Here is a 15,475-nt window from a genome sequence, read left to right on the forward strand (position 1 = left end):
TGGTTCTCTGTCCCATTTTTCCAAGTGTTCTCTGTTTCAACCTACTCCTTTAAGCACCACTATTTAGAACACCAATTGTACTATTTTAGAATACCAATTCCACTCCTTTAAAACACCAGTTCACTTCTTCAAAACAACATACCACAAGTTCACTTCTTTAAAACACTAATTACCCTTCACAGCACCACCAACAAAAACCAACAAACCCCAAATCCTTCTTTCAATGCTCTTGTTACAGTCCACCTTCCCCCTCCTTCAAGATACAGTTATACACGATCTCTCATTCACACATGCATTCTCATTTCTTTAATAGGTTTTTCTCACTCATTTTTCACTCACACCAAGACAATACAATAATAAGGTACCTTCAATGTTGTTGGCCAACCCCCCCAGATTTTCTTGGGTACTGTATCCCACACTTCCCGTGGTTTGCACCCTCAACCTGGCAATATTCCCGGGGATTTATTATTTTTTATCCCCTTTTTGTCCCGTCTCCTAGTACACTGGACTAAGGAGAACTCCCGACTCCTTCCTTTCCAGGGGCTCAACCCCTCCCTGAGACCCCAGTCTCAGAAACCCCGGGGGGATTCTCTCACTCCTTTTTCTTTCGCTTCGTCCAATTCCCGGCCTATTTTCTCGCGAAAGATAGGAACCGCGGTACTATGGACTCTGCTCTCGCTCCGCAGGTCTGGGGTAACCAGCTTGCGTCTCATTCACACACATTCATCCCCCCGTTTCCACCCCCCCTGATCAGTACTTACCAATTCCTGTTCAGGTCCTGAAAGATTATGGGGTTTTGAAGGAGCGCTTTATTACCTTTATTTTTTTGTTTGTTTTTATTTTTCTTTGCTTTACTTGTCTCTCTCTTGTCCTCCGGGTGTTGTCCTGCTACCACCGATGACACCAGAAGAGCCAAAGCGGATTACCAAAACTGGCAGGGAGGCGCCTTCCCCCGCCTGGAATCTCCTGGTTTCCCCGGGGCGAGGTGCTTAATCCCGGACGAGCCCCCAATTTCTGTGAAAAACGAAGTTCACTCCTGTAAAATTTTAAAAATGTTTAATAAAGACAATAAGAGACATAAAGTAAAGCAAAGAGATACGGCCGGGTGCCTTGGCGCGCTGCCAAGAGCACACCTGGTATCTCAGGAGTGTCCTTTTTATCCCATCCTTGCTGCGAGAGGTTAATGCATATTCAAGCATGTCCCCTCCCTGGTTCCACCTTCTTGGATCATATTTTTTTTCAATTTTATTTTCTGTTGGTCAGCATAATTTTTGCTGGTCTAGCTGGTCAGCATTATTTCGGAGTTTTTGGTTTCCTTTCTGCTGCAGATGGTCACTTGTTGATAAGGGTCCAGGCCCCTTATACTTCCTCAGAGAGCAGATGGGCTTCATATCTTTCCCCCTTGCCAACGTCCTGGTACCGGCTTTTTGGTAACAGTTTGCTCTCCATTTCCTGCTGCTGATAACAGCCTGTTTTCCACAGCTTGATCCTCCCATTGTCTTGCCTGCTGGAGTTATCTTGCCTTCTCCAGATGAGACATATCCTTACCATTCAGAATTCCTATCTAAGCCTATAACTTGCTAAGAGAGAAAAGAATATAGTGAAAGCATATAATATATTTATCAGAATAATTGTGAAAAGCCAATATTTACAACATGAATTCACAACACCCATACTACAGAAACTCAATCAAGAAAGACAAAGAAGAGACTACTCCTCCGAGATATCCATCGGCGCTAGCCCGGATCTCTCAATCCTGCTGTGATGAAATATGTTAAAATACATACAGACTCACTTTGCATTTGAGGAGACTCTGCCCGGATACTTACTGACTCAATGTTCTAAGCCAGGAAATCCTTTCACCAGACAATCAGGGACATTTGGTGAATGGAAACTGGTTGGAATTTTAGCCTGGGGACATAAAATCCCTATAAAAACCCAGGCCAGAGAACCCTCAGACATGGATTTGGGAACACCTATACCTTGCGTATAGACCCTGTCCACCCAGCGCTGCGCTGTCCATTTATTGTGGTTTTTCCTCACTGTTTGTTGCTTTATTAATTTATAATAAATTAATCTTTGTTAATCTTTAATTTGCCGTTGCATTTATAACAGTGTGAAGACTGAGAACTGGAGTAGCCTGAGAGGGCTTGAAGGGTGGCTTCAGAGATGGTGGAGCTCTTCTTGATTATATGCAACAGCCTGAGAAAGAAATAATGCCACCCAGATCACCTGGGGAGGTATAGACTGAAAACAAAAAAAGAGGAATTTGTGTCCCAGGGCAGGGCTGTGGTGCAACACATCCCCCAGAAGGAGTTTGGAGCAGCCCAAGGCTTTGTGTGGCCAGGCAGAGGCAGGCAGGACGCAGAGCTGTCACAAAGGAAGGGCCCCGCGAGCTGGGGCAGCCGGGGGATGACGACAGCCTGCAGGGCCAGAGGCGCAGGGCATGGACACCGTAGGGCAGCCTGGGCTGGAGAGGGCACAGGGATGGGCAGCAGCTGCAAGGCCCTGCCAGAGGCAACTTGTGCAGCCCTTTGGCCATGGCTGCTGGGCCTGGGCCTGAGCCATGAGGAGGAGACAAGTGACCCTGGCAGCCCTGGGGCCTCATTGCCTCCTTGTCCCTGCTCAGCAGCCTGGCAGGGGCCGCCCCATGGTGCTGCCCTTGGCATTGCACATCCCCACATGCCAGTGGCCCGGGAAGAGCCTTGAGCAATGAGGGAGGGACAGCATCTGCCTTGCCAGGGGCTGGGGCTCAGCCCTTGGCCCTTTGCACTCCTGAAACACATCCAGCTTTGCTCAGCACCAGAGACACCTTTCCCTTGCTTGTCCCCAGCTGTCATCAGTGCCTGCAGTGTTCTGCTCTCCCTGGAACCTGGGGACACTTTCCCCACCCATTAAAACTTCAAGAAACTTTGAATTGAAACTTTAAATTGGAGTGCCAATTTAACATTGAGTTAAACTTCTTGAGAAGTTTTTTGAACACTCTCTCAGGGACTGAGTCAGGTGGAAACAACACCAAAGCCCTGAGAGGGTCATTAAAATCCTGGTGCTGTTGCTGAGCTGGGCCGAGCTCTTGGCACAGAGGCAGCTCCTGGCAACCAAGAAGAGCTTCAAAAAGGCATTTCTCCTGATGAGCAGCTTTTCTCCCAGCCCAGCAGGGCTGAGGGCGCTGCCTGCAGCTACCTGGGTGCCTTAAAGCAACTGGAAGGACAAGTCTGAGCTTCTTCATGGAGAAATGCTCCCAACTGCTGGCACAGTAAGTCTCTGGCTGCGGGGATCTCCTAAAGCTGCCCCATGACAGCACTGACATGACTGTAGGGATGGCTCTGCTGCCGTTTGTGGTTTGGGGAGGATGTGCTGCAGAGCGGGGCTGCCCTGGGCACCCTCAGAGGGACAGGGCAGGACGGCTCCTGCTGCCAGGGACGGCTGCAGGGGCTGAAGCTGGGGCTGCAGCCAGGGCTGCCCAGGGCTGTCCTGCAGAGCAGCTCCTGCAGCCCTGAGGGCTCTTTGCCAGGCCAGGGCATCTGCCACCTGCCAGGGGCAGCTCTCAGCCTGCCTGGGAGCTCCCCGTGGGTGCTGGGGAGAAGTTGGAGGGGGAAGGACCGACCCCCATCAGGGCAGATTCCTCCTGCTGTGGAGATGGTGCTGCATGGCCAGGGCTGCTCTCGGCTTTCTCCTAAAGGAAAGGGCAAGGGGCTGTCAGCTTGGTCTGTGTCACTGAGACTCCTGCACTGTCACCCTGGGCATCAGCAGAGCTGCCTCAGCTCTCCCTCCCAAAGTGCCTCCTCAGCCTCCTCTAGCCACAGCCAGCAGCAGCAGCACCTTGGCTTGCAGCATCTCTGTTTGTCTGAGCTGCACTTAAGGCCCTGCTGGCAGGGAGATGGCCCTGGGCAGTGCCTGTGCTGGGAGGGGTGTGCAGGGCAGAGCTGAGCCCCCAGGGCTGGGCTGGGCTCGGGAGCACTGGCAGGGACAAGGCTTGGATAGAGAGAAACAGCTCCCAATAGGCACAACCTCAGGCAGAGAGCCTGACCAGCCCTGGGTATCCCTCCCTATCCAGCTGCACTGAGACAAAAAGGAGTCTCGGGAAAATTGGTTTGAAATTGGAGCCTTTAAAGAGGTTCCTTTATTTTTCAAGCATGTTTTATGTTTAGCCACCCTGAAACAGAGGGAGGTGTAATGAGTAAAGGGCATCTGTGTGAGACCAGCAGGTCTGAGTGCCCTGGGCACAGGGAGCCCTGATTTTCCTCTGGGCTCCCCAGTGCTCAGGCTGAGAGCAATGCTGAAAGAGGATTTCTGCCCTTTCACAGAAAGGAACAGTAACTTAGCAGCAAAACTCAGGCTCAAAAATAAATAAAAAACCAAGCAAATTTTCCTCAAAGAAAGAGAAGTAATTTTTCGTAAATTTGTAAGAAAATAGCATAGAATTGACTCAAGAAAACCTGTCTCAGCTTTTCAATGTGTTCTTTCAACAGTCCACCATGCCCAGAGTGAAGAAATGCCCAACAGCAGCTCCTTCAGCCACTTCCTCCTGCTGGCACTGGCAGACACGCGGCAGCTGCAGCTCCTGCACTTCTGCCTCTTCCTGGGCATCTCCCTGGCTGCCCTCCTGGGCAACACCCTCATCATCAGTGCCATAGCCTGCAGCCACCACCTGCACAGCCCCATGTTCTTCTTCCTGCTCAACCTGGCCCTCACTGACCTGGGCTGCATCTGCACCACTGTGCCCAAAGCCATGCACAATTCCCTCTGGGACACCAGGACCATCTCCTACTCAGGATGTGCTGCACAGGTGTTTTTCTTTCTTTTCTTCATCTCAGCAGAGTATTTCCTGCTGACCATCATGTGCTACGACCGCTACGTGTCCATCTGCAAACCCCTGCACTACGGGACCCTCCTGGGCAGCAGAGCTTGTGCCCACATGGCAGCAGCTGCCTGGGCCAGTGCCTTTCTCAATGCTCTGCTGCACACGGCCAATACATTTTCCCTGCCCCTGTGCCAGGGCAATGCCCTGGGCCAGTTCTTCTGCGAAATCCCACACATCCTCAAGCTCTCCTGCTCCAAGTCCCACCTCAGGGAACTTGGGGTTTCCATTTTCACTACCTCCTTAGCACTTGTGTGTTTTGTGTTCATTGTTTTCTCCTATGTGCAGATCTTCAGGGCTGTGCTGAGGATCCCCTCTGAGCAGGGACAGCACAAAGCCTTTTCCACCTGCCTCCCTCACCTGGCCGTGCTCTCCCTGTTCCTCAGCACTGGCATTTTTGCCAACCTGAAGCCCCCCTCCATCTCCTCCCCATCCCTGGATCTGGCAGTGTCAGTTCTGTACTCAGTGGTGTCTCCAGCCCTGAACCCCCTCATCTACAGCCTGAGGAACCAGGAGCTCAAGGCTGCCCTGAGAAAATTGATGACTTTGTATTTTCAGAAGTATTAAACTCTCTCTTTTCTGCTGCAGAGCCTTTTGAATGTAACTCTTTGGAATCTCAGCCTTATTATTCTCTGCTTGTGCATTTATTCATTGGTAACTTTTGCTACTGTTGTTGTGTGATATACAAATACTGTAGTATTACTTATTGTATTTCTACATGAATATCTACCTTTCTTTTGAAACACAAAGACCTACAAGAGGTCTGTTCCCTGTGCATTTAAATAAAAACAAGTGCTTGCTCTGACCTGTGTGTCCAGGGTCATTCCTCAGTGCTTCTCTGGCTCTGCATTGAATGATTTTGGGTACCTTAACACCTCAAGGGTTAAAGGTTTGCAGGTTAAATGGGCTGACTTAATGCAGTTTCTGCTGTGGAAAGTGTTTTATGTTCAACTGGATGTTGTATTAAATGCTTTGCCCAAGTTCCTTGGTTCTCTGTACTTTGCCAGTAAAATTCTGTGTGGTTTTCACCTCTGAGCTCCGTTGGTCAGAGCACGGTGCTGATATCAGCGAGGCTGTGGCTTCAATCCCTGTGTGGGCCATTCACTTGACAGCTGGAATTGCTGGTCCTTGGGGGTCCCTTGCAACTAAGAATGTTCTTTGCCCCTGTGTCCCTTGAGAATATCTGCTGGGGTTTGTCCCGTGCACCAAAGGCAAGTCAAGGAGCCTTTGGCTGCCGCCATCACTGGAGTGCTGTGGGCTGTTGCAGCCCCGCAGGCTCCCAGGGGCCTCTTGTTTGCGTCAGGCCCTGCTGGCTCACGCTGGCCCTTGGTTCCATGAGGATCTGCAGGGTCCCCCAGGTTGATGGCATTTGTCCTTGCTGCCCCTCACATCCCCCTGCCCCAGGAACAGCCCCGAGCCCCCCGTGAGGGACAGGCCCTGCTGTGCCAGGCCTGGGCTCAGGGCTTGGCCTTTCTGCTGCCTCCAGCCAGCCAGGGCTTGCTCAGCATTGCAGTTCCTGCTCACAGCCTTTGGCTCCCTGCAGCCCTGGCCTCCAGGATCTGCTCTCCCCACTCCCTGGGGAGCCTTTGCCACTCCCTGCCCTCCCTGGGGCCACTGATGCTCCAAGGGACTTGCACTTTGCCTTTGGACTCCTGGAGCAGCTTCTTCACCCTTCTCTCAGTGCCTGAGGCTCCTGGGCTCAGCCCCAAATCCAGCGTGGGGCTGGTTCAAGTTATAATCATGTCCTCACTTTCATTAACATGAGTTAATGACAAGCTCCTGGTTTCATTACTCCCCATTTTGGCCCCAAATTCCCTTTTTTTTAGATCTAAACTGCCCCTTTAAGATCCAGATTGGCACATTTTGTTGCTGAAACCCCCAGTTTTGGACCAAAATATACCATTTAGGGGCCAAATTCCTCCTTCTGGGTCCATATTTCCCATCTGGGCCCCCAAATTCACCTTTTTTTGGTCCAAGTTTCTGGTTTTTGGACCCAGATTCTCCTTTTGGCATCCAAATTTTTCACCTGAGTGCTCAATTTCCCCCTTTTCAGGCCCAAATTCTCCTTTTTGGGTCCAAATGTCACACTTGAGTGCCAAAAATGTTCTTTTTTGGCCCCAAATCCCCACTTCTGAGCCCAAATTCTCACTTTTGGACCTAATTTCCCCTTTTTTCTGGGCCCAAAATCCCTTTTTCATCCCAAATCTCCTCTTTTTGTGCCAGATTTCCCCCCTGGCTGCCATTGGCTCACCTGGGTTGACCTTTTAGCATCAGACTTTAATATTTTTTTAAAACAAAATCTTAATTTTGGGTCTAAACTAACACTTTTTGTGGCTCAAAACCCCAGTTTTGGGCCAAACTCTCCATTTTGGGAGGCAAATTCCCACTTCTGGCTCCAAATTTCCCATCTGGGCACACAAATTCCCCTTTTATTGGGACCGAAGTCCCCATTTTTGGCCCCAAATTCTTCTTTTTCAGTCCAAATACCCTACCTGAGCAACCAAATTCCCCATTTTTAGGCCTAAATTCTCTCTTCCTGGCCCAAATGTCCCCATTTCAGGTACAAACTTTCCACCTGAGGACCCAAATTCCTATTTTTGGGACCCAAAATTCCCACTTTTGGACAGAAACTCCCTTTTTTTCTGGTCCCAAATCCCCTTTTTCTTTCTAAATCTTTTTTTATTGCCCCAAATTTCCCCCCTGGCTGCCGTTGGCTCACCTGGGTTGACCTTTTAGCATCAGACTCCTGTTTGTTTTTAATCCAAACTCTCATTTTTACATCTAAACTGCCCCTTTTTGCTGCTCAAACCCCCAGTTTTGGGCGAAACTGTTCCTTTTAGGAGCCAGATCTTCCCTTTTGGGTCCATATTTCCTATCTGGGCACCCAAATTAACCTTTTGTTGTGCTAAAGTTGTTAGAATGTTGTTAAGTTAGTTGATGTTAGTAGTTGATAGCTTGAAATGGATCTTTTCCCCTAGAAATAGGTCCCAAATTCCCCAGTTTTGGTCCAAACTTCCAATTTGGGCACCCAAATTCCACTTTTTTAGACCAAAACTCTCCCTTTTAACACCAAATTTCCCCTTCTGGGTCCAAATTTCCCATCTGGGCACTCAAATACCTATTTTTTCTCATTTAAATTCCACTTTTTGGGTCCAAATTTCTCACCTGAGTGCCCAAATTACCCCTCTTTGGTCCAAATTATCCCTTTTTGGTCCAAATTTCCCATCTGGGCACACAAATTCTACCTTTTTATGCCCAAATTCTCCCTTTTTGGATACAACTCTTCTATTCTGGCCGTAAATCCCCTTTTTCATCCCAAATCTCCCTTTCTTGCCACAGATTTCCCCCCTGGCTGCCATTGGCTCACCTGGGTTGATCTTTCAGCATCAGACTCCCATTGTTTTAATGCAAACTCTCATTTTTGGGTCTAAACTGCCCCTTTTTGTTGTTCAAACCCCCAGTCTTGGGCCAAACTGTTTCTTTTGGGAGGCAAATTCCCAATTTGGGGTTGACATTTCCCATCTGGGCACCCAAATTCACCATTTTTTGAGTCCAAATTTCCATTTTTTAAACCCAAATTCCCCTTTTGGCATCCAAATTTTCCACCTGAGTTCTCAATTTACCCCTTTTTAGGCCCAAATTCCCCTTTTTGTGTCCAAATGTCCCACCAGAGTGCTAAAAATGTTGTTTTTTGCCTCCAAATTCCCACTTTTGAGCCCAAATTCTCACTTTTTTGACATAATCTCCCATTTTTTCTGGCCCAAACTTCCCTGTTTCATCCAAAATCTCCCTTTCTTGCCCCAAAATTTCCCCCTGGCTGCCATTGGCTCACCTGGGTTGACCTTTTAGCATCAGACTCCCATTGTTTTAATCCAAACTCTCAATTTTACATCTCAACTGCCCCTTTTTGTTGCTCAAACCACCAGTTTTGGGCCAAACTGTTCCTTTTAGGAGCTGTATAGTCCCTTTTGGGTCCATATTTCCCATCTGGGCACTCAAATTCACCTTTTTTTGAGCCCAAATTTCCGTTTTTTAGACACAGAATCCATTTTTGGGGTCCAAATTCCCCACCTGAGCACCCCAATTCTGCTTTTTTATGCCCAAATTCTGCCTTTCAGTGCCAATACTCTCCTTTCTGGGTCCAAACTTCTCTTTTTTTGGAGCATGCCAATTCTCCTTTTTTCCACCCAAATTTCTTGGTTTTGGACCAATATTCCACTTCTTGTGTCCAAGTTTCCCACTGGATCCCAAATTTCCCTGGTTTGGTCCAAACTTCACATTTGGGCACCCAAATTTTCCTTTTTTAGGCCAAAATTCTGCTTTTTGCCCCTAAACTCCTTTTTCTTGGTCCAAACTCCCCTTTTTCATCCCAAATCTCCCCTTTTTGCCACAGATTTACCCCCTGGCTGCCATTGGCTCACCTGAGTTGATCTTTTAGTGTCAGACTCCCATTGTTTTTTTAATCCAAACTTTCATTTTGGGGTCTAAACCAACACTTTTTGTTGCACAAACCCCCACTTTTGGGCCAAACTGTCCATTTTGGAACCACATTCCCCCTTCTGGGTCCAAATTGCTCATCTTCGTAGAAGAATTTCCCTTTTCTGGGATTAAAGTCCCCATTTTGGCCCCAAATTCTTCTCTTTGGGTCCAAATACCCTACCTGAGTTCCCAAATTTCCCCTTTTTAGACCCAAATTCTGCCTTTCAGCACCAAAACTCCCATTTGGGGTCTGAATTTCCCATCTGAGCAACCAAATTCCCCTTTTCTTAGGCCCAAATTCTCCCTTCCTGGGCCAAATGTCCCCATTTCAGGTACAAACTTCCCACCTGAGGACCCAAATTCTTATTTTTGGGCAAACTGTCCTTGTTTTGGACACAATCTCCCCTTTTGTCTGGCACAAACTTCCCTTTTTCAGCCCAAATCTCCCTTTCTTGCCCCAAATTTCTGCCCAGGCTGCCATTGTCTCACCTGGGTTGACGTTTTAGCTTCAGACTCTAATTTTTTTTAATCCAAACTCTCATTTTTACGTCTAAACTGCCCCTTTTTGTTGCTGAAATCCCAAATTTTGGGCCACACTGTTCCTTTTAGGATCCAAATTCCCTCTTCTGGGTCCACATTTCCCATCCAGGCACCCAAACTCACCTTTTTTGGTTCCAATCTTCCCATCTGGGCAACCAAATTCCTATTGTTTGGCCCAAATTCTGCTTTTTGGGTCCATATTTCTCACCTGAGTACTGAAAATCTGCCCTTTTTAGGCCCACATTGGCTCACCTGGGTGGACCTTTAAAGTCAAACTCCCAATTTGTTTTAATCCAAACTCTCATTTTTACATCTAAGCTGCCCATTTTTATTGCTGAAACCTTCAATTTTGGGCCAAACTGTTCCTTTTCCAGCCAAATTCTTCTTTTTGGGTCTCAATTTCCCATCTCGGATCCTGTGAAAAATAACATTCACTTTCCTGGTCAATTTTGCAAGGTTTAATAAGAAAGTCAGTAGGAGACAAAGACAATAAAGCAAAGGGTTAAAAGGGCTGGGTGCTTGGCCCTCTGCCAAGAGCACCCCTGGTGTTTTGGAAACACCCTTTATATCCCATTTCTATTGCATCACCTGATGCACATTCATAGACTTTATGCATATTCAAACTTTCCCATTAACTACTTTACATTTCCCAGGAACTGTTTAGCATGGCCACTCCTTGGGTCTGCCTTTTTACAGCATGCCTGTGTCTTGGCTTGTGGTTTTAATCCTCTTCTTCTCACCTTTGAATTTGGGCCTTGGCTCCTTCTTTGCACAGCCGCTGAGTGTTGATGGCAGCAGGGTCCCCATCATCTGTTCACTGGAGTTATCCCAACTGAGCAGACAGTTCAAACATCCTCTATCGACTGTTACAGCAAAGCCATTGGAACGTGATACATACAGCATTCATCTGAATCCTTGTGAAAAGCCAATATTATAATATGTATTTATAACAGCTTCTAGGAAATGCACATTCCTGTTCTAAAGGATGTATTTTATTCCTGCTCTCTTTGGAGCAGAGGTGATTGCAGCATTCTGTGATTGATATTGACCCAGGGTCTCCTCAGGAGGTCTGGCCTGCTCAGAGAAGCTGTGCCTTGAGGTGTGAGCCAGTGTGGACAACCTTGCTCCACATTCCCCAACCCCATCCTCTGTGTCCTCCCTCACCTGGGACCTGCTTTGCTTGGAGAGCTGCCTGCACTCAGGAAAGAGAGGTTTTCCCTTTTTATTTTGAAGCAATCTGAAACTCCTAAGTACCATTGTTGCAAACAGAAGCACTCCTCAAGTGTGTGCCAGCCCAAGGTGCCACCAAGGAGGTTCCCCTTCCCCAAGGCAGAACCCTGCAAGGAATGTTTGAGACCTTTGCACTCCTTGACTGAGGCCCTGCAGTGTCACAGAGGCCCCTGGGTTCCAGGAGGTTCTGCACTGTCCCAGTGGATATTTGGCTCCATGGAGCCCCACGGTGTCACAATGCTCTTTTTGGTTCCCCCAGGCCCTGATCTGTCACAATGGGCTTTTGGTTCCATGAGGTTCCGTCCTCAGCAATGGTCTCTGTAGTTCCAAAGTGTCACAAGGGCCCCTTGGTTCCAGGAGGTTCATTGGTGTCACCATGGTCCCTTGGCTCCATCAGGCATCACAGGCCCAGAGACAGAGATGGACACAGAGTTTGACCTGAGACCACGGGGAAGGCTTGGGACTCTACAACAATGAACCTGTACAAACATGAAGAATAGAAGCTTGTAATTTAAGTCAAAATATGTTTGAAACATGCTTTCAGCAAGTAGAAATATGCTTTCTATAAGTGAATAAATATGTTAAGTAAGAGAATAGAGATTTTGAAATTTCACATATAACCTGTTCTAAAGTCAATAAGGAATTACAGATACAGCAATGTAAGTTTCTGTAGTGTTCTATGGTTGGATAAGAAAAGACACATTGCAGCAGCATCGTGTGAGATGAAGCAATTGATGATTGGTTTATGAAGATGCTGGTGAGCTTTTGTGTGACCTCTTGATTGGTTAAAAGGTTTATAAAAGACATTGTAACTAGAATTTTGGTGGCTTCTGAACTGATGGTGTTGAATGTAACACCTTAATTGTCTCACCCTTCCCTGAGACTGATGGACTATGCAATAAAATACCTTTTCTAACACCACTCAGTTGGCCCTGTGTGCTCTGATCCCAATAGTCCTTTTCCTCATCTTTGGGAACCTTATCCCCCCCAATAAGGAATGGGGGCTGTCCTTACTTAACCTCCTTTACCATTAATGTATTGATAACATTATTTTTATTATCCTTCACAGAAGCAGCCAGGTTAAGTCCTAATTGAGCTTTCACCTCTCTCATTTCCTTTCTGCAGGACCTAAAGATATCCCTGAATATTTCCTGAGTTTCCTGCCCCCCTGTCCAAGGGTGATGTGTCCATGGTTTATCCTGAGTTCCTGGAAAAAGCTCCATGCCCAGCCAGGCCAGGCATTTTCCTCACTCATTCATCTTTTGGCACACAGGGACAGGCTGCTCCTTCCCCCTTAAGTTTACTTTCTTGAGGTGTGTCCATCCTTCCTGGACCCCTTTGTTTTTAAGGGCTGTTTCCCTTACAAAAATCAGTGCCTGATTCAGTTCTGCCCAAATCTGCATCCTGAATTGGCCAAAGTCTGCCCTCCATAATTCCAGTGTAGAAGTTTTGTTGCTGCCCCTCCTTCTGTCCCAGAATATTGAAAACTCGATTATTCCATGGTCACTGTACCCCAGGCAGCCTCTGACCACCACATCTCCCAGCAGCCCTTCTCTGTCTGTGAACAGCAGGAGACACAGCTTTCCTTGGCACTGGGAGTGTGCCCAAAATTCCCTAAAATCAAAACTGCTCAGCACCAATGCAGCATTGAGAAGCAGCATTCTTGATGTGGCCGGATGCTCGGGGGGACAGCTCCTCCCAAAGCCGGGCATGCTGAGCACAGGGAAGTTTCTGTTTCTGTTCTGTATTTTGCACACCCCCATCCATTGATTGTCCCAGACTAAACAGACATCTGGTAATCATGAGCCCAAAATGATGAACATATTTCCCCTCCCCTTTCCACATGCATTCTTCTGTGCTGGGGTCTCTCTGCTGGTCCCTGCTGGGGCTGGAGCCCAATGTTCCAGTGGGCCTGGCTGAGCTGGCAGGACACTGAGGCTGGAGAACTTCCAGTTCCCCTCCTTCCACCATGGGCATTGTGTGGTGTCCATGGGCCAGTGGGTTTGTGTCATGGGGTGACTTTACCTTTAAGATAGCTATAAGATGAGCTATGGAGATAGACAATAGTGTTCTGAAAAAACTCCTTTAATTCATGACAGAGTATATAGGGAGGAATAAAGTAGTTCAAAGTGTGGATTTTGAGCAAAAACTCTGTTCCAGTGAGGTGCTGGAACAGAGTGAAGTGAAGATTTGAGGCCTTGAGGGGCAATGAGAAAACTGTTTCCAGGGAGGCTCACAGAGACAGATGAAGAGAACTTTTGCCTTTGAATAACTCATCTTTAACAATGACATCCCTAGACTCATTGACCCATACACACCTCAGAGTGATGTGAAATGGGAGGAGTGAAGTGATGGCAGGATTTCCAGGCAGCTGGCATCAAAGAAATAGAAAACTATAACGGAAATAGTTTTCTCGTGAGAAACCCCATAAATTAGCAGAAGAAGATTTCTGTTTCTCCACAAAGACTGATGAAAAGACTCTAGCAGGAATTGGGACTGTTTTAAACACCAAAGTTCCAAAGTTTTTTGTCTCTATGTTGTTATGTGAACAAGGGAATGGTTAGGTAGTGGGGGATAAAGGAGTTTTCTGGAGGTTTATTCTGGTTTTCTTATTCTTGTAGTTTTGTTAATAAACTTTCTTTATTCCTTTTAAGTTTTAAGCCTGTTTTGCTCTTGTTCTAATCCATATCTCACAGCAAGAAATAAGTAAGTTTTCTAGTGCTTTTTTAGTTACTGCTTTACAACCACAACATTTATTTGGTGCGTTGGCCAGGAAAAAGAAATTGGCAAATCTAAACCACTACAGTTTGGAGAAGGAGCAGTGTGTGCTCACCTGGGGTAGACAATTGATCATCTGGTGACATGAGGTGACAGAGTGGGCTGTGACAGCACAGAGTCGGTTCTGTGAGGTCATTGAGCAGCTGTGACATCATGGGCTGTCTCTGTGACATCACAGATCTAGCTGTGACATCACAGGGTGGAGGTCTGACATCATAGAGCAGGCAGTGACATCACAGGGTAGGGTGTGACATTACAATGTGGCTGCGTGACATCATAGAGTGGTTTGTGACATCACAGACCAGTTGTGTGACATAAAAGAGTGTGACATCACAGAAGAGGCTATGACATCACAGAGCAGGCTGTAATGTCACAGAGCAGGCTATGACATCACAGAAATGGCTGTGACATCACAGCATGTGCTGTGACATCATGGAGTAAATTGTGACATGACAGAATTCACTGTGACATTACAATGTGGCTGTGTGACATCCCAGAGTTGTTTGTGACATCAGAGACCAATTGTATGACATCACAGAGCCGGTTGTGATGTCACAGAGCAGACTGTGACATTACAATGTGGCTCTGTGACATCACAGAGTGGTTTGTGACATCAGAGACCAGTTGTGTGACAACACAGATCAGGCTGTGACATCACAGATTTGGATGTGATGTCACAGAGCGGGCTGTGATATCACAGGGTGCAGGTCTGACATCTTAGAGCAGTCTGTGACATCACAGGGCTGGCTGTGACATCACTGAACACACTATGACGTCATAGACGATTTGTGTGACGTCACAGAGCATGTTGTGACATCACCGATTTGGCTGTGACATCACCATATGGATGTGTGACATCACAGGATAGAGATCTGACATCATAGAGCAGGCTGTGATATCACAGGTCTGGTTGTGACATCACAGAATGCGCTGTGACATCATAGTCCATTTCTGTGACATCACAGTGTTGGCTATGACATCACAGAGCAGGTTGTGACGTCACAGAGGTGGCTGTGACATTACAATGTGGCTGTGGGACATCAGAGTGGTTTGTGATATCATAGACCAGTTGTGTGACGTCACAGAGCATGCTGTGACATCATAGAGCAGGATGTGACATTACAATGTGGCTCTGTGACATCGCAGAGTGATTTGTGACATCAGACATCAGTTATGTGACATCACAGAGCAGGCTGTGACATCACAGAGTTGTCTTTGACATCACAGAGGTGGATGTGACATCACAAATCTGGCTGTGACATCACAGTGGGGAGGTGTGACATCACAGAGCAGGCCTTCACAGAATTCGCTGTGACATAACAATGTGGCTTTGTGACATCAAAGAGTGGTTTGTGACATCAGAGACCAGTTGTGTGATGTCACAGGCCAGGCTGTGACATCACAGGATGGAGATCTGACATCACAGAAATGTCTGTGACATCACAGATTTGGATGTGACATCATAGAGCTGGCTGTGATATCACAGAACCATTACATTACATGTAACATGTGACATTACAATGTGGCTGTGTGACATCACAGAGTGGTTTGTGACATCACAGACCAGTTGTGTGACGTCACAGAGCA

At 47.3% G+C, this 15,475-nt stretch overlaps 1 protein-coding gene and 1 long non-coding RNA gene across 3 annotated transcripts in view; one reads left to right on the forward strand and one right to left on the reverse strand.

Annotated features, from left to right (window-relative positions):
- The window catches only part of LOC147649008 (uncharacterized), a 769,650-nt gene that overhangs the window by 8,613 nt on the left and 745,562 nt on the right, over positions 1-15,475 (reverse strand). Inside the window, exon 1 of one of the 2 annotated variants that reach the window (XR_015279682.1) lies at positions 762-1,016. The exons of the other annotated variant lie outside the window; for it this stretch is intronic. This is a non-coding gene — a long non-coding RNA (uncharacterized LOC147649008). Of the gene's footprint in view, positions 1-761; positions 1,017-15,475 lie in introns of those variants that run through there. 2 annotated transcript variants of the gene reach the window in all.
- On the forward strand, positions 2,328-5,666 carry LOC147649009 (olfactory receptor 14J1-like). Its single transcript, XM_086864957.1, has 2 exons — positions 2,328-3,256; positions 4,473-5,666. Exon 2 carries the CDS (start codon positions 4,496-4,498, stop codon positions 5,426-5,428), a length of 933 nt encoding a protein of 310 aa, XP_086721083.1. The 5' UTR covers positions 2,328-3,256; positions 4,473-4,495; the 3' UTR covers positions 5,429-5,666.

The sequence above is a fragment of the Cyanistes caeruleus genome, chromosome 28 (genome assembly GCF_971803275.1).
Source record: "Cyanistes caeruleus chromosome 28, bCyaCae1.hap1.1, whole genome shotgun sequence".
Classification (NCBI taxonomy): Eukaryota; Metazoa; Chordata; class Aves; order Passeriformes; family Paridae; genus Cyanistes; species Cyanistes caeruleus.